The sequence below is a fragment of the Bos taurus genome, chromosome 2 (genome assembly GCF_002263795.3).
Source record: "Bos taurus isolate L1 Dominette 01449 registration number 42190680 breed Hereford chromosome 2, ARS-UCD2.0, whole genome shotgun sequence".
Taxonomy (NCBI): Eukaryota; Metazoa; Chordata; class Mammalia; order Artiodactyla; family Bovidae; genus Bos; species Bos taurus.
The window spans coordinates 76,380,518-76,406,913 of NC_037329.1; the positions used below are offsets into that span (position 1 = coordinate 76,380,518).

The following is a 26,396-nucleotide window of genomic DNA, read 5'->3' on the forward strand; positions in this document are numbered from 1 at the left end:
ATAGGAAGTTAATAGAGATTCCTCTTTCCACTCTTTGCACATCTCATTCAGATCACCTGTGGCAGTTTGCCCTCTGTAGAATTACAACAGCACAAACTCATACATGCGGGTGGTAAAATCAAAGAGCAGAGGCATTACATGACTGGGGAATTGTGGTAAGAACTAAACAAAACATCAATCGCACATGCAGGTCATTCATCCTTACAAGTCCAGTGCTTTTGAACTGAGGCAGATTGTGCAATAAGGCAGTCATAGGAAAGTGAGAACCTTGAAATAGCAGAAACATGTGTGGAGCACACTGTCCTTGTGGGAGCCAAGCATAGGTTCAAAGGCAAAGCATCTGACTACATAACCAACTCACAGAGATATCTTGGATATCACTGAATACTCTGCACCTACTCTAGGGAGTCTAGTGAATGTTTACTTTAGCTTTTTCAAATTCAAGCATTTTGATCGTCAGAGATATCCAGTTGGTTACCCTGGGTCACAGAGATGATGTAGTTGCAAAGCCATCGACCCAAGATTAGAACCCTCACCAACTCAAACACAAGGTCCTGACATTAATCATTAAAATGTTATAAACTCATTGAACAAGTAGGTATTGAATATTAAGAAGTTGCTGTTATGTGTTAAAATTTTTAGAATGGAGAGACCAGGGTGGGATAGAGGAGTCCAGAAAGTCTTCTTGGATCCAACTCAAATACCTGGAGATTTTATTATGAAGAGGAAAGAAAGACAGGAATTTCAGACAAAGTGTCAGTGTGGTAATTGGCACCCCATTTTATATAAACTGTGTCATTAATGTATAGGAATTCATTGAGCAAGTACATTAAGCTAAGCACTTAGCTATGCACTGGGGGTCACCAGTTCTGATTTTCAAGGAGGTCCCAGCCTGGTAAAACAATTATTGTGATTGACTTTCTAACTTTGTAATATTAACCAGAAATAGATAGCTATGTATCATCAAAACCATATTTTTTGAGATAATGAAGTCACAAAAGATAGATGCAACTTAGGATTCAGGTTGAACAATGACCCCTAAATCTAGAGAATGTTTTATTGAATAAAATTTAGAAAAATTTTTTAAGAACTAAGGACATGAATTACATTTCTTTAGTGATACATAAGGATTTTCTCTGATTTGAGGGTCAAGTCCACGGTAATCACATGGCTTCCTATTAGTTTTTATTTTCTTAGAAGACTTCGTTTGAGTACTTGAGAAGATTCATCAGCCATGAATTTTGCTAAACAGGGGTCTATATAATCCTGGATAAACTAGAGAGGTGAAATTTGCCTTCACCGTTTACATCATGTCCCTCCCTCTTTGGGTTGCCGCCTTTTCCTTTTCCACAACTCTCTGCTTGCTGATCCATCAAATCCCTTTCCTGATATTCTTAGTAAGCTAAATAAACTCACATGTGTGTATGGTGGGAGGCAGATGGCCAGAACATAAGGAATGAAGGTATCAATTTTTCCAATAGGAGTAAGTAGTAAGAGTATTTAGCTTTGGAGTCATAGCTCAGGGTATAACCTTAATTCTTTGTGAACTTGGGTATATCCTGTGGCTTCATTGAGGTGAAGCTTTTTGTAAGGCTGTGTTCAGGAATAACAAAAACAACCTATGTAAAATGCTCACCTCACTTTAACAGAAAAGAAGCTTAAAATTACAAGTGAGTACCAACATTGATAGCCTGAACAGTTACTAAATGTGAGAAAATTAATCCTAAAGATCAAGTGGATGAAGGCACTGGGGACCTCCATGCAAATGACCCTCTAGCTCATCAACAACAAATCTTTCCAAGAGTGACTTTTTGTTGAAATACAATATTTAGAGAGAAAGTTGATGTTCTCATTTCCTCAAGCTATATGAAGTCTACAGATTGTGAAAGGTAAAGTGCCATCCATATTTAAACTGTTAAGACCAAGCAAGGTGATTTAATCAAAGGAGATTTTGAAGTGAAAACACAATATACACGCTAAGGATCCAGAAAAAAGCTAGTCCCAAGGGTGAAGAATTTGATATGCTTATCCATAGTATGTTGGGGTGGGGTAGGGGAGGATGAGGAGACGAGCAAGTTAGAAATGTTTTGCAGATATTTTAAACTTCCTGTAAAATTTTTCATATGCCTTAGGGTTTTGAGTAATATTTACATAGTTTCATTTTAACTATCTCAAACTACAGGAAAACAAGTTTTAATTTAATAAGTAATTCATTTTTTTTTTTCTCTAATGTGTTTCTGGCCTAAAAGACACCATCTGTGGATTTTTATTTTCTTTGTGTCCTCCACAATTACCCATAGGTGTTTTTATCTTGCCTTAATAAACTGGAAACTATTTAAAAGTTGTAGTTGAACCATAATTGCCACTTAGATATGACTTGAAGTATATATTACAGAATGAAGAGTTTGATAATCTCTTGAGAATGAAGTTTTTTCGTAATTTCTAATAATGAACACTTCTAGGTAAAATGGAAATTTTTCTAGGACTAACTTTTTTCTTCATAGTTACACCTTATATAAACATATTTTGAAACATCTTACTTGATGAATAGCAGAATTTCCTGTTTATCCAACTGTTAAAGTGGACTGATTTCCACTCAATTTGTTTCAATACATGTATTCTTGCCTGGGAAATCCTAGGGACAGAGGAACCCGGTGCACCTATAGCCCAGCGGGTTGCAAAATAGTTGGGTATGACAATGATTAAAAACAAAACAAAGATTTCTGTGCATTAACATAAAATGATTCATGGAGAGAGTAAAATATGTTCATGTCGGCCATTTTTTAAATTAAAAATATACTTGTAATGCAGGAGATATTCAATAATTCACACATCAGTCATAGTTATCCATGCAGGTCGAGGATTATGCTTTTAATGAAGTTTAGTTTTGTTTCTTAATATCAAAAATATTTATACTCTAAAATATATAAAGAAAAGAAAAAGAATAAAAACTAAAATTACAGTCAGTTTGACCTTTTCATAATTAAACTCATCTTTTGAAGCAGGAATAAAAGTGTAGAAAATATCAAAGTATTTAATTTTAATCCATGTTTTTCTCTATTAAAAAAATCAAAATATCACTAAAACCCACCCAGACAACACACAATAACAAATAAGTAGGAGGAAAAGATATGATTCCTTTACTTTTTCTTTTTGTGACTTTCATTGGTTTTACAGTTTCAAATGTTTAATGTTTTTTACATATTAGTAAATTCTTAAATGCCTTTTTAACTTTTTAAGGAAAAGGGAAGGCATATCAAATTTAAAGTGAAGGCTCTAATATTAAATTTATTTGGGTATATTAACTTAGAACTAATAGTTTATAAGACACAGTAAGTCTCCTTCAACCAGTCATTAGTCCTTAGGCATGTTTTATTTTATAAATAAAAGTTGATTCTGTGTGTGTGTGTGTGTGTGTGTGCGTGTAGAAGAGGGAGGGGGAGAGAGGCAGACACAAGTATTTTTTGTTTTGACTGGTAGTGCTTTTCATACACTTGCTGGAGCAAACTTCCTAAAAGTCATTTCTCAATAAGTCTTTCTTTTATTATGTCCACTCTAGTATCCAAATGACATTCTAGGCTGCCACATGTCAACAGCCTCTCACCACCTGGAAACCCGCCTTCTTGTGCTCGCTTTGCCTATGCCCCTCATCCTCCATCCACACGACTGCCAGTTTTCCTGCCAGCCTTGCCTTCTAATCAAATTCCCATACAGCTGCCAAAATAACCTTAAAATATTAGTCTGAGCCAGTAATCCCTGACTTATTAATTCTCCAGTGGCTTGCATTTCTTAAAGGTAAAACACAAGCTGTAAATCAGCTCACACTAGCAACTGATCCAAGGTGGTATCAGCCAACCCCACATGGTCATAGCACTCTGCTGCATGGAATCCCTCTATGGGGTTCTCCTGAACCCCCACCTTTGGCAGGTGCTTTTCCTGATTAGGTAACAATGCTCCTTGTTCTGGCCAAATTTCAGGCCTGGCCCCTCTCTATAATGTAACATCCACAGCTTCCTACCCTGCATTTTCTTGGTTCCTTGTCTTAACTGCTGTTAATACAAGCAGCATGCTTCTTATCAATTCACTTATTGTATCTCCACATTAAAACCTTCAGAAGTGTGCCTTTTAACTCTTTATCTCCTGTGTACAGCATTTGTCACTGTAAACAAGACAGATAGCTATCAATGCCATTTTATGGGTGGATGGATAGAAAAAGGAAACGAAGGAAGAAAGGAAGAGAGGGAGGGAGGAAGGAAGGGATGAAGGGAGAAGGAAGAAAAAGTAAAAGATCGAATAATGTATCTGCATAATTTGACACATTGTAAGAACTCAAAAGATGTGGAACAAATCAATATGTCATTGAAAAAATCAATTAAAGTCAGCTATGAACTCATCAGCTCTTATTTTTCAATTACAATCAGTTGGATACCGTCCCCCCACCCCCATAGAAAGCAACAGAGTGTTATTTTGTGCGGGAAGCAGTGACTTGGGACCATAATGGAGGTGGGTGTGAGCAACCCACAGGGGAAATGGCAGCTTCTGCCCCCTGATTGCCACGCTGTGGAGCAGGCTGCTGCAGCTGTTCTACACATTTTGGGAGAGACAAGAGAGACATTTAGCTTTCAGTTACTAAGGGTACTGAATACATAAAATACTGAAAAATTGGAAGATTTACATATAAGTAAAATTAGTTGCATTGAACTGTTCATTTTGCTAAGTTTGAGCCATTCTGTAAGAAAGAAAAAAAAAAAAAAGGTAAAGCTCTAATCTTTTTGACAGAAGGATACAGGCAGGAACAACGTAAAACTGGAGGAGAGATGAAGAGAAGGGGAACCAGAGGCACTTGATTGAAAAACATACCTCTCACATCCTCCCAAGAGGTGTGTTCCAAACTCAGCTTGGGCTGAATGACCCATGACAGGATCAGAGTCAAAAATCTGACTGGATCTGAATTTGAGCCCTAGATACATCTCTGCCTAGGAATGCTTAACCTCACCAGACCTCAGCTTCATAATTTGATAAATGCAGATAATCATTTTGCCTTAGAGCATCGAACTTGGAGATTATGCAATCTGTACTTAAATGCCCTCGATAGAGTAGGTATTGAAAATTGCAGCTAAAATGATCATTTCCTCTCCTTGCCTTTGCCTACATATTTACCTGACTCAGTGGCCCCACTGTCTTCCCTCTACTTATCCAGCATTCACTCTTCTGCTAAAGTACAACTCAAGATTCACTTTCTCCTTTCAAGAGCCAGTCAAGTGCAAAGAATATGCATTGTTTCTAAATGTGATTTCTATTTTCAATATTGTTCATACAGCTATCAAGATCTGATTTCTCTTATTATGTAATTGCACCAGACCTAGAAACATGTTCTTTCATGTCTAAAAGGGAGTGTAGATGTCAGTTGATGGAGAACTTGGTCCTGGAATCTGTGGGAAAAAGTTGGTATTCCATCCCAAGCCCAGGACAGTTCTGGGTCTGTAGAGAGAGAATCATCTTTTACTTTGGATAGAGAGAGTTGGCCTTGCTTGCAGAATATTCTATTTATAGCCCTGCAGGCTGCCCTGGGGGTACAGATGCCATCTTTTCTTCCTGTTCCCTTTACAGATGACAGCAAACCTCGTCTCAGCAGCAGCCCCCCCTCGGCCACCCTGGGGAGCCTACTGGACGACCAACACTGGCACTCCGTCCTCCTGGAGCGAGTTGGCAAACATGTGAATTTCACTGTGGACAGGCACACACAGCACTTCCGCACCAAGGGCGAGGCGGATGCCTTGGACATTGACTATGAGGTGAGTTTTCTGTCCCTACAAACCCTCGCACTCCTTGCTCAGGACCAGTAAGAAAATCAGTAAGCGAATGAGCAAGTGAGATGATGTGGGACCTTGACAAATCTCATGTTTGAGCATCTCCTCACCTCCATCTAAGTCCAGGTAGCTGACCATGAAGGAGCCCAGGGAGAGAGTCTGAGCTGTGAGCCTGGAGAAAATGTTTTGGCAAATATGGTGGTGACTCAGAAACTTACAAGCTATCATGCAGTCATTATGAAAGGTTCAGTTACATAAACTTATAATCCATCAAAGTATTTTTAAAAGGTACTAAATTCATTTATTCCTAATTACTTTAATATATCTATCTATTTCCATCTATCGATATGTATTTGAGGTTATTTACTTCTGTTGTATCTGTGTGGTAGAGATACAGTCTATTTGATTGCTACAGTGCCTCTCTTCCCAACTCCAAGTTGAGTGACATCGCTTTGATACTTTGAAATTCATCATGGTGGGAATATTTATACCATAGATATTGGCAAGTCCTATAAATCAGGGGTTGATGTATTTCTTTGTTGATTCTCTAGACCAGAGATTGGAAAAACTACATCCTTCAGGGCAAGTTTGGCTTGACGCCTGTTGCCTTCAGCCTGTCAAGTGTTGTTTAAAAAATTAAGGGAAAAAGACAAATATGTGACAGAGACTGTATGTAATTATGGATAAAATAGTTCAGTGAAAAATCAACAAAAGCAGTCTACAAAAATCAGTTGGTTTATGGAATTTATAATATAATTTATTGTATATTTTATTATTATTTGTAAACTGCACACCACTTATATCAGTAAAATAACATAATATCTGAATGCATTCGTGCTTCCCACACACACATGCATGTACAGAGATGTGTCTGTGTGTATCTATGTGTATGTATTACACCCTGAACAGCCAGATTTTGCACATTTATCAACACATCACTTGAGGCAGAAGAGAATGACCTTTTGCAGAGTAGGGACATGGCCAGACTTATGTTTTAGAGGAATCATTCTGAATGTTTGTTTCGGGGGCCAGTCCAATTAATATCCCCTAGAAATTTGTTAGAAATGAAAGTGCCCTAGTCTCATCCAAACCCACAGAATCAGAAACTCAGGAAAGAAGGCCTCAATCATTCAGTTTTTAAAAATCCTCTAGGAGACTCTGATGCACCCTAATGTTTGAGAACAACTATTTTAGAGCCATTGCTCTGAAGGTAGCTCTGAAGTTACTCCATAGCCTAGATCTGTCTGTAGGTGGATGGTTGCTGGACAGATGGTTGGAAACCCTGTTAGGAGACAATGTCAATCAACAGTGGATATATACTAGAACAGTGGAGGTGGAGTTAAATAACTGAAAACTTAGGATCTGACATTTTTTTTTTTCCCATCACTAGTATGAATTATAAGAAAGATTTCCTCTTTTGATCTTAACCTTGTTTAGCATACTGTTGATAAGTTATGCTATTCATTAACTTCAAAAAAATTTGTCACTCTTTAACTCAGGATGCAATATATCAGGTAGGTAGTTTTTGTTTTTGTTTTTTAAGTTGCTAATAACTAGAAATCTATGACTATCAATTATCCTCCTTTGACAACATCATTTAAGTGATTGAAAACACAAAAAATACACAAAATGTTGAAATTATCTTAAAGAGATCTTTTTTGAACTTGAGGACAACGAAAAAACACAAAATCAAGTTTTAGTAATTCCCCAAATACTTGACTTCTAATGGCCTGAGAGGTGATTCTAAAATCCACTCAGTTGCCTGATTTAACATTTATTTTCAGGTTAATCTCTACTTATCCGTGATCTCCAGTATAGAGAATCTGTATGAAATTACAGCATAGTAGCATTAAAGTGAATGTCAGCATTTATAAGAGAAATCCAATGATGTTGTTTAATTTATGAAATTGAAACAGATTTCTTCTAGAAATTCTTGAATTTTTTGGTACCTTGTAAAAATATTTGCTAGGTAAAAAATGCACCTTGAACTATTTCTATGAGGCAACCTCTGCTTCAGATAAGCCAAACCCCTTCCAAGGATGCAGCCAGTTTGCTCATATGAATATAAAAGAAGACAGACTGGCCATAATGATGACATTAGACTGGCTGCACTGGCTCAAGAGAGTTAGGTGTTGGGGAAGTCTCTCAAACAACTGGAGCTCTCCAGCCTTGAAGATTCACCTTCAAGCCTGTGTGGGGAGAAAGGAGCCTGTGTCATAATCACCACTTCACCACTAAGTAGTTGGAAAAAACCTGAAAAGTGAAAATTCTTAACTTCAGTTGCCCAGAAGCAATATGAGCATCATTATTGTTAAATAGGGTGTCTGAATCTAAGATCTATTTTTCAAATTGAAGTAATAGGTGATTTACAACTTTGTGTTACTTTCTGGTATACAGCAATGTGATTCAGTTATAATATATTCATTTTCATATCCTTTTCCATTATGGTTTATTACAGGATATTTAATATAGTTCCAGGTGCTGTACAGTAGGTCTTTGTTATTTATTTATTTTATATTTATTGGTGTATATATTAATCCCAAATTCCTAATTTATCCCTTTTCCTCCTTTCCCTATTGGTAACCATAAGCTTGTTTTCTATGTCTGTGAGTCTGTTTCTGTTTTGTAAATAAGTTCTATTGCATCATAGTTTAGATCCCACATGTAAGTGATATCATAAGGTACTTGTCTTGGCCTTTCTAACATACCTCAGTTAGTATGATAATCCCTACGTTCATCCATGTTGCTGCAAATGGTATTATTTCATTCTTTTTTTTGGCTGAGTAATATTCATTGCATATATGTATCACAAAATGAACATTTAGGTTGCTTTCATGTCTTGGCTATTGTGAATAGTGCTGCAGTGAACACTGGGGTGAAGGTATCTTTTGAACTATGATTTTCTCCAGATATACTCCTAGGAAACTAAGATCATGATATATGGTCCCATGACTTTATGGGAAATAGATGGAGAAACAATGGAAACAGTGACAGACTTTATTTTGGGGGGCTCGAAAATCACTGCAGATGCTGACTGAAGTCATGAAATTAAACAATGCTTGCTCCTTGGAAGAAATCTTATGACCAACCTAGACAGCATATTAAAAAGCAGAGACATTACTTTGCCAACAAAGGTCTGTCTAGCCAAAGCTATGGTTTTTCCAGAAGATTTATGCTTTTGAACTGTGGTGTTGGGGAAGACTCTTGAGAGTCCCTTGTACTACAAGGAAAACAAACCAGCCCGTCCTAAAGGAAATCAGTCCTGAATATTCATTGGAAGGACTGATGCTGAAGCTGAAACTTCAATATTTTGGCCACCTGATGGGAAGACCTGACTCATTGGAAAAGACCCTGATGCTGGGAAAGATTGAAGGCAGGAGGAGAAGGGAACGACAGAGGATGGGATGGTTGGATGGCATCACTGTCAGGACATGAGTTCGAGTAAACTCTGGGAGTTAGTGATGGACAAGGAGGACTGGTATGCTGCAGTCTGTGGGGTTGCAAAGAGTCAGACACAACTGAATGACTGAATTGAACTGATTCCTAGGAGTGGGATAGATGGATCATATGGTAGCTATATTTTTAACTTTTTAAGGAACCTCCATACTGTTTTTCATAGTGGCTACACCAATTTATGTTCCCACAACAGCACAGGAGGGTTCTCTTTTCTTCATATCCTCTCCAGTATTTGTCATTTGTAGACATTTTAATGACAGAGAATCTATGGTATATTTTATAACAATGTTGTCTATTAATCAGAACCTAAGGAAAGACTAGAGACCTCTTCAAGAAAATTAGAGATACCAAAGGAATATTTCATGCAAAGATGGGCTCGATAAAGGACAGAAATGGTATGGGCCTAACAGATGCAGGAGCTATTAAGAAGAGATGGCAAGAATACACAGGAGAACTGTACAAAAAAGAGGTTCATAACTCAGATAATCACGATGGTGTGATCACTCACCTAGAGCCAGTCATCCTGGAATCTGAAGTCAAATGGGCCTTAGAAAGCATCACTATGAACAAAGCTAGTGGAGGTGATGGAATTCCAGTTGAACTATTTCAAATCCTGAAAGACGATGCTGTGAAAGTGCTGACTCAATAATGCCAGCAAATTTGGAAAACTCAGCAGTGGCCACAGGACTGGAAAAGGTCAGTTTTCATTCCAATCCCAAAGAAAGGTAATGCCAAAGAATGCTCAAACTACCGCACAATTGCACTCATCTCACACACTAGCAAAGTAATGCTCAAAATTCTCCAATCCAGGCTTCAGCAGTACATGAACTGTGAACTTCCAGATATTCAAGCTGATTTTAGAAAAGGCAGAGGAACCAGAGATCAAAATGCCAACATCCTCTGGATCATGGAAAAAGCAAGAGAGTTCCAGAAAAACATCTATTTCTGCTTTATTGACTATGCCAAAGCCTTTGACAGTGTGGATCACAATAAACTGTGGAAAAACCCGAAAGAGATGGGAATACCAGACCCTCTGACCTGCCTCTTGAGAAACCTGTATGCAGGTCAGGAAGCTACAGTTAGAACTGGACATGGAACAACAGACTGGGTTCCAAATAGGAAAAGGAGTACGTCAAGGCTGTATATTGTCACCCTGCTTATGTAACCTATACACAGAGTATATCATGAGAAATGCTGGACTGGAAGAAGCACAAGCTGGAATCAAGATTGCCAGGAGAAATATCAGTAACCTCAGATATGCAGATGACACCACCCTTATGGCAGAAAGTAAAGAGGAACTAAAGAGCCTCTTGATGAAAGTGAAAGAGGAGAGTGAAAAAGTTGGCTTAAAAGTCAACATTCAGAAAACTCAGATCATGGCATCTGGTCCCATCACTTCGTGGCAAATAGATGGGGAAACAGTGGAAACAGTGTCAGACTTTATTTTTGGGGGCTCCAAAATAACTGCAGATGTTGATTGCAGCCATGAAATTAAAAGATGCTTACTCCTTGGAAGGAAAGTTATGACCAATCTAGATAGCATATTCAAAAGCAGAGACATTATTTTGCCAACAAAGGTTCATCTAGTCAAGGCTATGGTTTTTCCAGTGGTTATGTATGGATGTGAGAGTTGGACTGTGAAGAAAGCTGAGCACTGAAGAATTGATGCTTTTGAACTGTGGTGTTGGAGAAGACTCTTGAAAGCCCTTCTGGTTTGAAAGGAGGTCCAACCAGTCCATGCTAAAGAAGATCAGTCCTGGGTGTTCATTGGAAGCACTGATGCTAAAGCTGAAACTCCAAAACTTTGGCCACCTCTTGAGAAAAGTTGACTCATTAGAAAAGATCCTGATGATGGGAGGGATTGTGGGCAGGAGGAGAAGGGGACGTCAGAGGATGAGGTGGTTGGATGACATCACTGACTCAATGGACATGAGTTTGAGTGAATTCTGGGAGCTGGTGACGGACAGGGAAGCCTGGCATGCTACAGTTCATGGGGTCGCAGAGTCGGACACGACTGAGCAACTGAACTGAACTGAACTGATGTTATTTATATAACAGGATATCTGCTGTGAGGTCATATGTACACGTTTGATTCTTGCTAACACTGGTAGAAGAATGATTGAACTCAGATCACTGAGTTCCAGGGCCCCATTGTCAGAGTAAGCCCTACTTCTCCCAAGCTATGCCCTATCAAATTCTATATCAGGGACAATTACAGTCTACAAATCTAGGTTCCTCTTCAAATTTTATCATGATGTGTTAATATTTGGGAAGAAAATATGATAGATTTCATTCCTCCATCTTAGATTATGTCAAGGATATCAATCAAGTGACACATTGCCTTTCTGTGAAGCATCTAGTAGGGAATTTGCCTCTATTACATGTATGCAGTTGTCAGATTCTCCTCTCACTTGGAAGGCACACATAGACAGGGGCTCATAAAACCTTCTCCCAAAAAAATAAGCAGAAAAAATGTAGATCCTTTACTTCTCACTGGAATGTTATCACAGCTCACATCACCTAGCCCATGTAATTTTTCTCCCAAATGCTTCTAAGACAAACTATAGCAATTAATTTTACTTTCAGCCTAGAGCACAAGGGTTTAAGAAAAGTGATTTTTATTTTTAGGATCTTAGTGAGATTCCATTTCTCTGAGAGTCTGTAACCTAAGAAGTCTTTTCTTATCAAAAGTGCTTAGTGATCCTTTTCTACATAGCCACCTTAACAGTACCAAAACTATTAAAAGCATATTTTTATATGTACTATGTATTATTACAACATAAATGATGAAAAAGAATTTTTAAAAATGAAAAGAATGTATTTTAATAAGAATTCTTAGTTAAAGCTTCATTAAGTCATCTAAGCACTTAAAAATACATTATCTATATGTGTCTTCAAAAATAAGTTTTATTGAAGTTTGAAAGAAAATATGAGATAGTACTTTTATAGTCAGAAATTGTGGGAGGTCTTTCTAAGTATGACATAAATTTTAAAAACCTAGAAATAAAACATATGAAAAATTTTACACATAATTTTTTTTAAAAGCCACATGAACTTCCACAAAAAAATATGATATAATGATATCATCCTCCCAAAAACTTGGAAAAGTATTTCAAAATTTAATTAATGAATAAAAAGCCCCCACAAATAATTTTTAAAGTAGTGACTCATTGGAAAAATAAAGAATATGAATATATAAAAAATATAGACTGCTTTCAAATATATAAAATGATGCTCAGTCTTACTCATAAAAAGAAGGAATGCAAATTCATGCTACAATGATATTTTAAACTTAGATTGCAGGGAACACAAACATTAAGTGTTGTCTCAGAAATGAAGGCACCAGAATGATTTAATCCATTGTTTGTGGGGATATAATTAATACAATATCAAAGAAAAGGCTTATTGTCAAAATTTAACTGCTGCTGCTGCTGCTAAAAGTCGCTTTAGTCGTGTCCGACTCTGTGCGACCCCATGGACGGCAGCCCAACAGGCTCCCCCGTCCCTGGGATTCTTCAGGCAAGAACACTGGAGTGGGTTGCCATTTCCTTCTCCAATGCATGAAAGTGAAAATGAAAGTGAAGTCGCTCAGTCGTGTCCAACTCTTCGTGACCCCATGGACTGCAGCCTACCAGGCTCCTCCACCCATGGGATTTTCCCGGCAAGAGTACTGGAGTCGGGTGCCATTGCCTTCTCCGAAATTTAACTAAGTGCCCTTCAATTTAGCAATTCTGTTTCTAGGAATTTATCCTACAATTATAAGCAAATGCATGCAATGGGTTATATGTCAGGAATAACAAAAAGCTGAAAATTCCCCCAAAGTTCATCAGAAGGGTGTTAATTAAAAATTCTGGTAAGCTCTGTAGAGAAACAGCTCTGCCTGGGTGCTCCAGTGGTCTCACACTGTCCACTTGGAAAGCAGCCAAAGCCCTGCAACACAGCTGATGTGAATCTTGGCAGGACAAATTGGATCTTCCTGAGACACAAGAGGATAGAGGCCTGCAATTACTGGCTTCAAGGCCATTGCCCACTTGTCTCTCTGCCTCATAAAAGTCTATACTGATGCAATTTCTTCTCACTCTTTAGGTTCTAAGGATGCTTGAGGCTTTCTGCTGTGCCCTTTTAGAATAGATTTGCATCACATAGAATGGCTTAGCTTGATGTTGAATCTGGCCTCTGTACATCCACACCAAATTAAATCTTGGAGACAAAACAGGCTTGCTCCTTGGAAGGAAAGCTATGACAAAGCTATTAAAAAGCAGAGATATCACTTTGCTGGCAAAGGTCCATATAGTCAAAGCTATGGTTTTTCTAGTAGTCATATAAGGATGTGAGAGTTAGACCATGAGGATGGCTGAGCACTGAAGAATTGATACTTTCAAATTGTGGTGCTGGTTTTCCTGCCCGCACGCGGAGCAAGAGGCTGAGAGTCGGAGACGCTATCCGCTTCCATCCGTAAAAAAAAAAAAAAAAAAAAAAAAAAAAACAAATTGTGGTGCTGGAGAAGACTCTTGAGAGTCTCTTGGACAGTCATATAAGGATGTGAGAGTTAAACCATGAGGATGGCTGAGCACTGAAGAATTGATAATTTTCAAATTGTGGTGCTGGAGAAGACTCTTGAGAGTCTCTTGGACAGCAAGGTGATCAAACCTGTCAATCCTAAAGGAAATCAACCCTGAATATTCATTGGAAAGACTATGTGAAGCTGAATCTCCAATACTTTCGCTACCTAATATGAAGAGCCAACTCATTGGAAAAGACTCTGATGCTGGGAAAGCTTAAAGGCAAAGGAGAAGGCAGTAGCATCACCAAGTCATGGACAGGAGTTTGAGCAAGCTCCAGGAGATGGTGAAGGAAGCCTGGCATGCTGCAGTCCGTGGGGTCTCAAAGAGTCAGACGTGACCGAGAGACTGAACAACAACAACCAACTCAGTGGACGTGAATTTGAGCAAACTCTGGGAGATAGTGGAGGACAGAGGAACCTGGCATGCTACAGTCCATGAGGCTGCAAAAAGTTGGACATGACTTAGTGACTGAACAACCAACTTGAGGAGGAACCTCAAGGCTGCACTAATGTTTCTTGACTGCTCCTGCCTTATATCTGCATCCTCTCCCTTCGCAGATTAGCAACTGTTTGAACCTGCCCATTGGAACTTGGAACATAATGGAGGCTAAATGAAGCCTATTTCCTGTAATCAAGAAACTGGGAAACAAAGAAAAAGTTCTGTTCTCAGAAGCCCCACAGTACCCTGCTAGTTTTAAGCTGAAGCCTACAGTTAGATCTATAGCAATGAAGACTGCCACAGCTCACATTGTGGTCATCTGCCATCACGTTTAGTGTCTCTGTTTTGGTCTGTGGGACTGGGAGCTTCACTGTTTGGCTCCTCTTCCCTTTACTGTCTGTGTAAGTCACATATCATCCAAATCTCACAGTGGCACCTTTTATCTATATGTGAATCCACCAGGCCTTTGCCTTAGGTTCACTTTCTTTTGTGTGTGTGCTTGACAAACTGTATGGTAGTATTATGCTTTGATTAAAAAGAATGAGGCAGCCCTCTAGTTCTGATGTGGGACCATCTACACTATAGATTGTTCAATGAAAAGGAAAATCAGTGTGCAGTGCAGTGTAAACAGTATCTGTGCTTAAAAAAATAGAACAGAGAATATAGACTTGAAAGTGCATAGATCGACAGAAATCTGTAAGGGTAGGGATAAGTAGATCAGAAGAACGTGGAATCATCGAAGAAAAATGTTTTGTTCTTTGCTGTGTACTCTTCTGCAACTTTTTGCATTTTGTACCACTTGCAAAAACATATTTTAAGAAGAAACTGAGGCAATAGAATGAATGCATGACTTCAAAGGTATTCCTCATGTTTACTTCTAAATTTGCATCCTCTAGTACTCTTGCCTGGAAAATCCCATGGACGGAGGGGCCTGGTGGGCTGCAGTCCATGGGGTCGCTAGGAGTCGGACACGACTGAGAGACCTCACTTTCACTTTTCACTTTCATGCATTGGAGAAGGAAATGGCAACCCACTCCAGTGTTCTTGCCTGGAGAATCCCAGGGATGGGGGAGCCTGGTGGGCTGCCGTCTACGGGGTCGCACAGAGTTGGACACGACTGAAGCGACTTAGCAGCAGCAGCAATTTATTCTTATTCACAGTTTTTCTTCAAAAACACCTATTGCTTATGTTATCAAGTTTATTTTTTAAACTACTTTTGATTTACAGTGTTGTATTACTATCAAGTGTATAGCAAGTGATTCAGCTATACGTATATGTATATATTTTTGAAGCTGAAAAAGTTTATTTCATTTATTAATTTTCATCACATTGTATATTTATTTTTTACTGAAATATAGGTGATGATCAGTGTTATGCTAATTACTGCTTACAGCAAAGTGACTCAGTTATGCATAATATATGTGTACATATGTATTCTTTTTCAGATTTTTTCCCTTATAGGTTCTTACAAAATATTTAGTTACTTGTACTATACAGTAGGTCTTTGTTGATTTTATATTATAAATTTGACTTATTTTTAACTCTCTAACTCTTCATACCCAAACTAGCCATAGTACTTAAGCTCATCATAAGAATCAAGAGTCTCTTTTTTACTTTGTTTCTGTAAATTTGTGTCTGCTACATAACACACAATAAATATTTGTTAAGTAAATTTTAAAAAGTGTATGTTTGTGAATTATAAAGATATCAACTAACACCTTAATTTTCTTCCCATGAGAAGTTCTTAATGTTCCCATACTCAGAGACCACCCCTTGCTGCCCTTACTTTAGAGTGACACCAGAGGACCTTTCCTAGGGCTCAGGCTTGATTAAAGGACTGGCCAGATTTAAAATAAGTATTTATTTGGTGATCAGTAACTATAGAGAACAGGCTTGTGGATGTTGTGGGGAGGGAAGGAGTAGGGTAGAGAAGGATTAAGAGGTTGGAATTAGCAGATGCAAACTATTATATGTAGAATGAATAAACAAAAGTTCCTACTATACAGGGAGTTATATTTAATATCCTATGATAAACTAGAGTGGAAAATAATATGAAATAGTATGCATGTAGATATATAGATATCTGAATCACTTTGCTGTATAGCAGAAATTAAGATAACAAATTAATTATACCCCGATTAAAAAAAATAATAAACCAGATAAAAGTAAAAGAAACCAACAAAACAGAATAACTAGAGATCACCAGGAAAAGCATTTGGTAGACCATATCATGTGGTAGTATAATTGTTATTAGTTCCTTTTTTTTGGAAACACAGTAAAAACTAAAGCAGAAAACTTGCATGCAGAAAAATAAATGGAAGAAAATAAAATAAGGAAAAGAAGTAGATGCAAGGTAGAAATAAGGGGAAAACAAGGGAAGAAAACAACCAAGCTCCTATTTCTTGTGCCATTTTGTGATTTTGTTCAGTCCCTCAAATAGCCTTGTGAGGGAGATTATTATGTTCTATATCACAGACATAAAAGACAAGAGTGACTAATGACCCTCCTGTTCCTATTTCTCAATAGCCATCCAGTAACAGAAACAGTAAAGACCTTGATGCTGGGAAAGATTGAGGGCAGGAGGAGAAGGGAGCGACCGAGGATGTGATGGTTGGATGGCATCACTGACTCAACGGACATGAGTTTGAGCAAACTCCAGGAGATAATGAAGGACAGGGAAGCCTGGCATGCTGCAGTCCATGGGCCTGCAAAGAATAGGACATGGCTTAGCAACTGAACGACAACAAGCAGAAGCAGGGTTTGAATCTAGATCTGCATAGATCACCAGAAGTCATTGTGGTGACCAGCCTTTCTCCCTGAAGGAGGGACAATCCCTTAACATCCAAGCATAGGCTCTGTTCCTTATCTTGGCCTCTGTATGTAAACAAGACTTAAAAACACATTCCTTGGTGTCGTTTTTCTTTCCAGTTCTAATTTAAGATTTTGTGATTTGTGAACTTGGCAGTTGCATACTTCTCCAAGTTTTGTAACAGTGAGATATGTATATTGAAAAGTAAACTAACTGTGTTGAACATGATGAAGGGGATATTTCAATACCAGTACTATACCCTAAATAGCATTGTTTTTATTAACAGGAGCTAAAAGAACAAGCGATAAACTCCTTATCATGTTATTTTAGCTGCTATTAGGGTTGTGGTGGTAGGTTTTAATGATCTAATAAGAAATTTTGAGGCTGGCTGAACTTAGGCTAAATGATTGTCACCCTCAATAAAATATAAAGTCAGCCAAGCCCCACTTGAATACTTTAGGGCCTGAGGCTAGAGTCCTAATGTGGGCCCATATACTATACTTCTAAATGCTTCGGGAGTTATAATAAGCTGTAGAACAAAATCTGTTCTACTTTTTTCTTTGACAAATAAACCATATCCCACATATGTGGGATGTCCAAAGTGAAAATAGTTGTCCCTTGGTCATTCCTGAGACCCATGTGTGGGTCTATGGTTTACCCTTAGGAAGATGGACAGGGAGGAGAACAGTTCACGCCCTCCAAGCAGCTTCAGAACTGTTTAGAAGGAAAACTCTGGGTTGCTGGGTAGGAAGATAATGGTTTAGGACTGTGGTGACAGCTTCCTATAGTAATTTCCCCTTGATTTGCAAATACTGCTCCCATGAGGCAAAATGTGATGATGGTCAGAGGGGGTCCTCTAGGGTGTCAGTTCCCCGCAGGTGCCCTTCTTGCCTGAGCAGATGCGGGGATAAAATGCAGGTGAAGTTAGAATTTCCAATGAGTTCCTGTGTGAATGCCGAGACACACATGATTTAATCCAATATCCAAATATGTGAGTGTTCAATCGCTCAGTCATGTCCGACTCTTTGTGACCCCATGAACTATAGCATAACAGGTTCCTCTGTCCATGGAATTTTCCGGGCAAGAATACTGGAGTGCATTGCCATTTCCTTCTCCAGGGGATCTTCCTGACCCAGGGACCAAACCCGAGTCTCCTGTTTCTCCTGCAATGGCAGGAGAATTTATAATATCCTAATAACCTAAAGTAAAAATTTTGTAAACCTATTCATACAAAAATAAATAAATATGTGTTGAGCAAATCAGGTTGTGTCAGACTCTATCTATAAAAATAGACATTAATAGAAGGGAAGGCTAGACTAGCAATGGACTAGATTGGGACCAAGAACAGCACTCACAGTAATACTTAGAAAGATTTTCTGAATTTAGCCCCTGGTGAAAACTTGCTAGGAGATGGAGAGCATAGGGTGGCTCTGGTAGGGAAAATAGGAGGGGCTGATTATCTTTTCAGAAGATATTGGGGATTTCTGCTGCTATACTTGTCTGTCCCTTCTTTTCTTCCCCGTGGAAGGGAATGCAGAAGGCTCACCAAGTATGCACCAGTCTGCCTAGGATAGGGGCACACTGTGTCAGTGAGCCTAGGACTTTTAGTTTAAAAAATGAGAAGCTTTCAGGCCAACCAAACCAGTCGTTCAACCTGTCCCGGTGATGATTCACGGAGTGGGTTCCCTGATGGACCAGAAATAGAAGTAGCTGGCGGGGGCGGGGGGGGGGGGCATGCATATAATGGTGAAGAGATGAACTCCAGATGGAAGGACTGGATGGGTTGACTGTAAGACCTCAGTCAAGCTGCTAAACCTCTGTATGCCATCATTTTCTTTAGCTTTCAAGTGGAGCAAATAGCAATATCTAACTTAACAGTTGGATAAAAAATAGTGAAAGCAAACGCTAAGCATCAGTTTACTTCAGTTGCTCAGTTGTGTCTGACTCTTTGTGACCCCATGGACTGCAGCATGCCAGGCCTCCCTGTCCATCACCAACTCCCGAAGCTTACTCAAACTCATGTTCATAGAGCTGGTGATGCCATCCAAACATCTCATCCTCTGTCATTCCCTTCTCCTCCTGCCTTCAATCTTTCCCAGCATCAGGGTCTTTTTCAATGAGTTAGTTCTTCACATCAGGTGGCCAAAATATTGGAGTTTCAGCCTCAGCATCAGTTCTTCCAATGGATATTCAGGACTGATTTTCCTTTAGGATGGACTGGTTGGATCTCCTTGCTGTCCAACTCTAAGCCTAGGGCCCAATATATGAAACTAGTCAGTAAATGAGACTTTTTTTTTTAATTGAAATATAGTTGATTTACAATGCTGTGTTAATTACCGCTGTACAGACATATATATGTATTCTTTTTAAATATTCTTTTCAAATATTCTTTTCCATTATGGTTTATCATAGGATACCAAATGTAGCTCATTGTGCTATAGAATAGGACCTTGTTTTTTACCCATTCTCTGTGTGATAGTTTGCGTCTGCTAACCCCAACCTCCCACTCCAACCCTCCCCCAGACCCTCCCCCTTGGCAGCCACAAGTCTGTTCTCTGTGTCCGTGGAGTCTGTTTGTGTTTCACAGATGGTTCATTTGTGTCATATTTTAGATTCCACATATATGTGGTATCAAATGGTATTTGTCTTTTTCCTTCTGACTTAATATGATAATCTTTAGTTGCATCATTGTGGCTGCAAATGGCAATGCCTCATTCTTTTTTATGGCACAGTAGTATTCTACTGGATATATATACATATATATCACATCTTTATTTATTCATCCATTGATAAAGTTGCTTCCATGTCTTAGCTATTGTGAATAGTGCCGCTATGAAAGTTGGGGTGCATGTTCCTTTTTGCATTATAGTTTTCTCTGAATATATGCCCCAGAGTAGGACACCTTGGTCATATGGAAACTCTGTTTTTAGTCTTTTAAGGACTCTCCATACTGTTCTCCACAATGGCTGCAGGGTTCCCTTTTCTCCACATCCTCTCTAGCATTTATTACTTATAGACATTTTGATGTTAGCCATCCTGACTGATGTGAATGGATGCCACATTGGAGTTTTGATTAGCATTTCTCTAATTATTAGTGATATAGAGCACATTTCCATGTGCCTATTGAAATACCACTATTATTATTACTTAAAATGTTTTCCAAGAGAGATGCTGAAGGCAGATTCAACTGAAGTGTTAAGGGGAAACAGCTGAATTTTGGTCAGGAGCCAAAGCCAGCATGAAGGTGGATAACTGTGAATCTGGAACACAGGCAGGAAGTGTGACCATGAATGAGGTGCTTTATGTAAATAAGGAGGCCTTTCAGGATCAATGTTTCTTTCTATTCAACACCGGGCTGCGTCTGGGTCAGATATGACTTTTTTTTTCCTTACCAAAACAAAAATGGACACCTGTACTTTGCTGAAATAATTTGTGCAACAGTAGTTTATATATGGAAGCAATAAAGAACTGAAAATGTTACCAATCACCTCCTCTCAAAGTGGGGACAAAAATAAGAGACCATTTGCACTGCAGCCCTTCACAAGTAAATAAAGATCAGAAGTTCCCAAGAAGTTCCCACCTGAGCCATTGATCAAATCTGACAGTAGAGCAGAAGCCACAAAATGGTCACACTGAAAAAGATTTGGATCCCATGGAGGGAGAAGCCTGGTAGGTTACAGTCCATGGGGTCGCAAAGTCGGACACTACTGAGCGACTTCACTTTCATTTTCACTTTCTTTCATCTCATTTGGCCCATTTGGCATTTTTCTTTTTTAACTATTTGAATTCAGGCCAATGTTTAAAAATCAAGAGACACCACAAGAAAATTGGGTTCTCTAGTCTCTTTTGAAATGGCAGAAACTCATGCACCTTTGACAGCCTTCCTCCAGAAGGGCCATGATCTAGATGTTTAACAAACACTAAGCCAGTGCAAGTTTTAAAGCACGAAAAAAAAAAAGACAGCTGTTTGGTTCCTTTTTCACAGACATTCCATTACAAAATAGGCTATCAGAACAAAAGTGAGACAAATATTCACTAATGAGAAACTTCAAATGTATCAGAAATCCAAGTCTGACAGAAAAAGGAATCTTTAGAACAAGAAGACTCTCAAATTCAAACAGAGCCAGAGGAAAAAAACAGTAAAGAGGAAGGAACTCATTGCTAGAGAAGTAACATCAAAGATGGAAAAAAAGACAAGCAAATGCCAGACAAAAGAAGAGGAATGAGATCAAAGGAAGACAGAATGGCAGTTTCCAGGGCCTCATACATTTAACATCAAAGCAAGCTTTCTCTTGGGATTCAACCAGTTGGAGCCCACCTGTGACATCAGAAAACTCATCAGGTTTCCAGATGGACCAAGACATTCAGACTGTAAGTGAAACTGTACAATCTAACACCTGGTTTTCTTGACCACTAAGAACAATAAAAGGCTCAACATGCAATTTTCCAAGCACAAACAAATAAGAAAAGTAAGAAATGAAAGCAGTCACATTGATAATCGGACAATAAGGTAAAACAATTTTAGAAGTAAATTGCTAGTGTTCTCTTTTGTATGAAAACAAATATTTGCTAAATCTGTTATGTTTGAATTATACCTCTTGCCTTAAATATTCAAAAATAGACAAGATGTGTTCCATGTCCTTGAGAAACTCTTTTTTAGAGAGATATACCAAAATACTCAACAAATATTTATTTGGTGTCTATTGTGTATCAGGCTTCATTTTAAGTGCTAGGAATATGTTAATAAAAAGAACAAACACCTACCCTTGGGATGCTTGAGTTGTAGCAGGAGAGACAATCTATAAGCAATGCCCATAACAAGTTAGTGAATTACACAGTAAGAAGGAAGATAACAAAGGCTATGGAAAGAATAACAAAAATAGATGTTGGTAATGGGGTTGGGAGTTCAAAGATTAGGAAAACAGTTTGCAATGTTAAACATATTAATTGTGGCTTAGCTGGTAAAGAATCCGCCTGCAATGCGAAGACCTGGCTTCTATCCCTGGGTTGGGAAGATCCCCTGGAGAAGGGAAAGGCTACGTACTCCAGTATTCTGGCCTGGAGAATTCCATGGACTGTATAATCCATAGGGCCCAAAGAGCTGGACAGGACTGAGAGACTTTCACTTTCACTTTCAGGGATTGTTGAGATAATGTCATTTAAGCCAGGACTTAACAACAACAAGAAAAAAAGTGAATTTGTCATGTTGCTATCTGGAAAGAACTAGCTCAGGGCATCTGGTTCCCTTACATTATCACAACTATTCTGTGTTATAGGAGCCCATGTTGTAGAGGAAGCTGAATTTGCAGCTTTCTGACATATATACTGAAAGCCTTCCTTCTTCATTCAAATGATGTGTCCTGAAAGACTCAATACCATCAATATCTTCCCCTCTGACCCTCATGATGAAATGTGCTCAAGTCTGAATGGAAAAGCAAAATCCTATCAAGTTCACCCTAGACAATCAAAACAGTGAATAAAGACGTTTGTACCATACAACCAGGGTTGGCTTAAAAACAAAGATTAATTCAAGAAGACTCAAGTTTGAAGGAAGTGTGTGTGTGTGCTCAGTTGTGTCCAACTCTCAGTCTTGTCAGGTCCTCCGACCATGGGAATTTTACATAGGTAATTACAAACAAAATGGTGATATATTGTGAGACAGTAAAAAGAATGTATGACACAGCCACTGAAATAACTGAGAAAGGCTCCATCTTTCTAGGATAGATATCTAGGAAATCAAATAAACAAAAGTAAACAGTACTTTAAAGAATGCTGACTGAATTAGGAGAATGCTGAAGACCATGAGGCTGAAATGTACCTCCTACCCAAAGAAAAGGTGATACACATTTCACATTCAACTGTGCAGTGACTAGTTTTCCTAAATTTAAAAAAAAAAAAAAAAAATTGAAAGTTGAAAATAGATACTCATCAGCTAGTTCTAGCAAGTTCTCTTCCTTTCTTTTGTTCCCCCTTTCAAATAAATATGAAGCTATAAAGGATCAAAGGTCCTTTTCAAAGACAGACACAATATATCTGGTTCCAGTGTTCTGAAAATCTAAAAACCAGAAGGAAACTTCTACAGGATGTGGGAGAGACGTTACTTAGTTTAATTGCTATTGAAGTAAAATATCCATATAAAATATTTCAAGCTTCAGACTGCAAAATATTAGCAAAGTTAGTATCCATATAGCTTTTATTCAGAAATTGTTGAAAATAAAATTGCAAAGTACCATTTTGGAAGAACCTCTTAATTGAAGTGTTGCTGCTGGGAAGAACAATTCTGCAAACAGCAAAGGTAATATGCCAAGAATCCTTCAGAAGGCCTCAGGGTAGGAGATCTTGTTTTTTTTTTTTGAAATATAGTTGATTTATAGTGTGTTAATTTAAGATGTACAGGAAAATTTTATACGTGGGTGTTGGGGAGGGGTGTGTGTACTCTTTTTCAGAATTCTTTTCCAGATTATTTTCTATTGTTGGTTATTACATATTGAATACAGTTCCTCATGCTGTATAGTAAGTGCTTGACCCTTGACAGGAAGCCTTTTAATTCTCATATTAATCCAATCAAGCTATATTTTTTATATGAGATCAGTATTATCATTATCCTCATTTTATGTAAAAGGAAAATTAATCTCATAACAGTTAGGTATTTTGCCCAAGGTCCTATAGAAAGTACTAGAAAGATCTGGGTTTATTTCCGGCAAGAGAAGCTCCAGAGACAGTGATTTTAAACATTTCCCTGTGAAAGCTGATACAAATTTATGCAATTTTGTAACAAGTTGCCACAAAATAGAATTTCCTTTAAAAAGTGTTTCAAAGTGGAAAAATATATGGGCAGATTAATTAATAATAGTAATAGTAGCTTGTGTGTGTGATAAGTCACTTCAGTGGTATCTGACTCTTGCTACCCTGTGGACTGTAGCCCACCAGGCTCTTCTATTCATGAGATTTTCCAGGCAAGAATACTGGAGTACGTTGCGATGCCCTCCTCCAGGGGATGTTCTTGACCCAGGGACAGAATCCGCATCTCATGTCTCCTGCACTGGCAGGCAGATTTGTTACCACTAGCACCATCTGTGAACTCCTCAGGTGTTTTTGTTCTTGCTTTGTTTTGTTTTTAATAGCTTTACCAATACCCTTTCCTGGTGCTTGTAACTCTTGAAATTCAGTAAACTCTACTTGTGCTTGAGTTATTGGTGAAATAGTTTTAATACAGATTACAGAGTATCATCCTGTAATTTCATTTTATCACACTCCTCCAGGGGATGTCCTTCAGGGGGTCTTCCCGACCCAAGATTGAACCACTGTCTCTTACCTTTCCTATGTTGGCAGGCAGGTTCTTTAGTACTGGTGCCACCTGTGAAGCCCATGACAATAGCTTTAGTAATCAAAATTCAAAGCAAGTAGGGATTGAACAAAAAAAAATCTGGGCTTCCTAGACAATAACCCAAAACTGTAGTCTAAAAAGTTAGATAACCATCAGTCAGTGAGTTCAGTTGCTCAGTCGTGTCCAGATCTTTGCGACCCCACGAACCACAGCACGCCAGGCCGCCCTGTCCATCACCAACTCCCAGAGTTTACCCAAACCCATGTCCTTTGAGTCAGTGATGCCATCCAACCATCTCATCCTCTGACATCCCCTTCTCCTGCCCTCAATCTTTCCCAGCATCAGGGTCTTTTTAAATGAGTCAGCTCTTCGAATCAGGTGGCCAAAGTATTGGAGTTTCAGCTTCAACATCAGTTCTTCCAATGAACACCCAGGACTGATCTCCTTTAGGATGGACTGGTTGGATCTCCTTGCAGTCCAAGGGACTCTCAAGAGTCTTCTCCAACACCACAGTTCAAAAGCATCAATTCCTCTGTGCTCAGCTTTCTTTAGAGTCCAACTCTCACATCCAGACATGACCCCATACATGACCCCATACAAACCCCATAGCCTTGACTAGATGGACCTTTGTAGGCAAAGTAATGTCTCTGCTTTTCAATATGCTGTCTAGTTTGGTCATAATTTTCCTTCCAAGTAGTAAGCATCTTTTAATTTCATGGCTGCAATCACCATCTGTAGTGAATTTGGAGCCCAGAAAAATAAAGTCTGACACTGCTTCCACTGTTTCCCCCTCTAATTGCCATGAAGTGATGGGACTGGATGCCATGATCTTAGTCTTCTGAATGTTGAGCTTTAAGTCAACTTTTTCACTGTCCTCTTTCACTTTCATCAAGAGGCTCTTTAATTTCTTCTTCTTCACTTTCTGCCGTAAGGGTAGTGTCATCTGCATATGTGAGGTTATTGATATTTCTCCCAGCAATCTTGATTCTAGCTTGTGCTTCATCCAGCTTGGCGTTTCTCAGGATGTACTCTGCATATAAGTTAAATAAGTAGGGTGACAACATACAGCCTTGATGTACTCCTTTTCCTATTTGGAACCAGTCTGTTGGTCCATGTCCAGTTCTAACTGTTGCTTCCTGACCTGCATACAGGTTTCTCAAGAGGCAGGTCAGGTGGTCTTGTATTCCATTCTCTTTCAGAATTTTCCACAGTTTATTGTGATCCACACAGTCAAAGGCTTTGGCATAGTCAATAACACAGAAATAGTTGTTTTTTCTGGAACTCTCTTGCTTTTTCCATGATCCAGCGGATGTTGGCAATTTGATCTCTGGTTCCTCTGCCTTTTCTAAAACCAGCTTGAACATCTGGAAGTTCACGGTTCATGTATTTCTGAAGCCCGGCTTTGAGAATTTTAAGCATCACTTTACTAGCATGTTAGATGAGTGCAATTGTGTGGTAATTTGAACATTCTTTGGCATTGCCTTTCTTTGGGATTGGAATGAAAACTGACCTTTTCCAGTCCCGTGGCCACTGCTGAGTTTTCCATATTTGCTAGCATATTGAGTGCAGCACTTTCACAGCATCATCTTTCAGGATTTGAAATAGCTCAACTGGAACTCCATCACCTACAGTAGCTTTGTTCATAGTGATGCTTTCTAAGGCCCACTTGACTTCAGATTCCAGGATGTCTGGCTCTAGTTGAGTGATCACACCATCATGATTATCTGGTCATTAAGATCTTTTTTGTACAGTTCTGTGTGTTCTTGCCACTTCTTCTTTATATCTTCTGTTTCTATTAGGTCCCTACCATTTATGTCCTTTATTGAGCCCATCTTTGCATGAAATGTTCCCTTGGTGTCTCTAATTCCTGAAGAGATTTCTAGTCTTTCCCATTCTACTGTTTTCCTCTATATCTTTGCTTTAATTGCTGAGGAAGGCTTTCTATCTCTCCTTGCTATTCTTTGGAACTCTACATTCAAATGGGTTTATCT

At 38.7% G+C, this 26,396-nt stretch overlaps 1 protein-coding gene across 1 annotated transcript in view; it reads left to right on the plus strand.

Annotated features, from left to right (window-relative positions):
* The window catches only part of CNTNAP5 (contactin associated protein family member 5), a 1,040,042-nt gene that overhangs the window by 492,221 nt on the left and 521,425 nt on the right, over window positions 1-26,396 (plus strand). Inside the window, exon 6 of the mRNA XM_024981085.2 lies at window positions 5,611-5,795. Coding sequence (XP_024836853.1) covers window positions 5,611-5,795 — 185 coding nt within the window. The remainder of the gene's footprint in view (window positions 1-5,610; window positions 5,796-26,396) is intronic.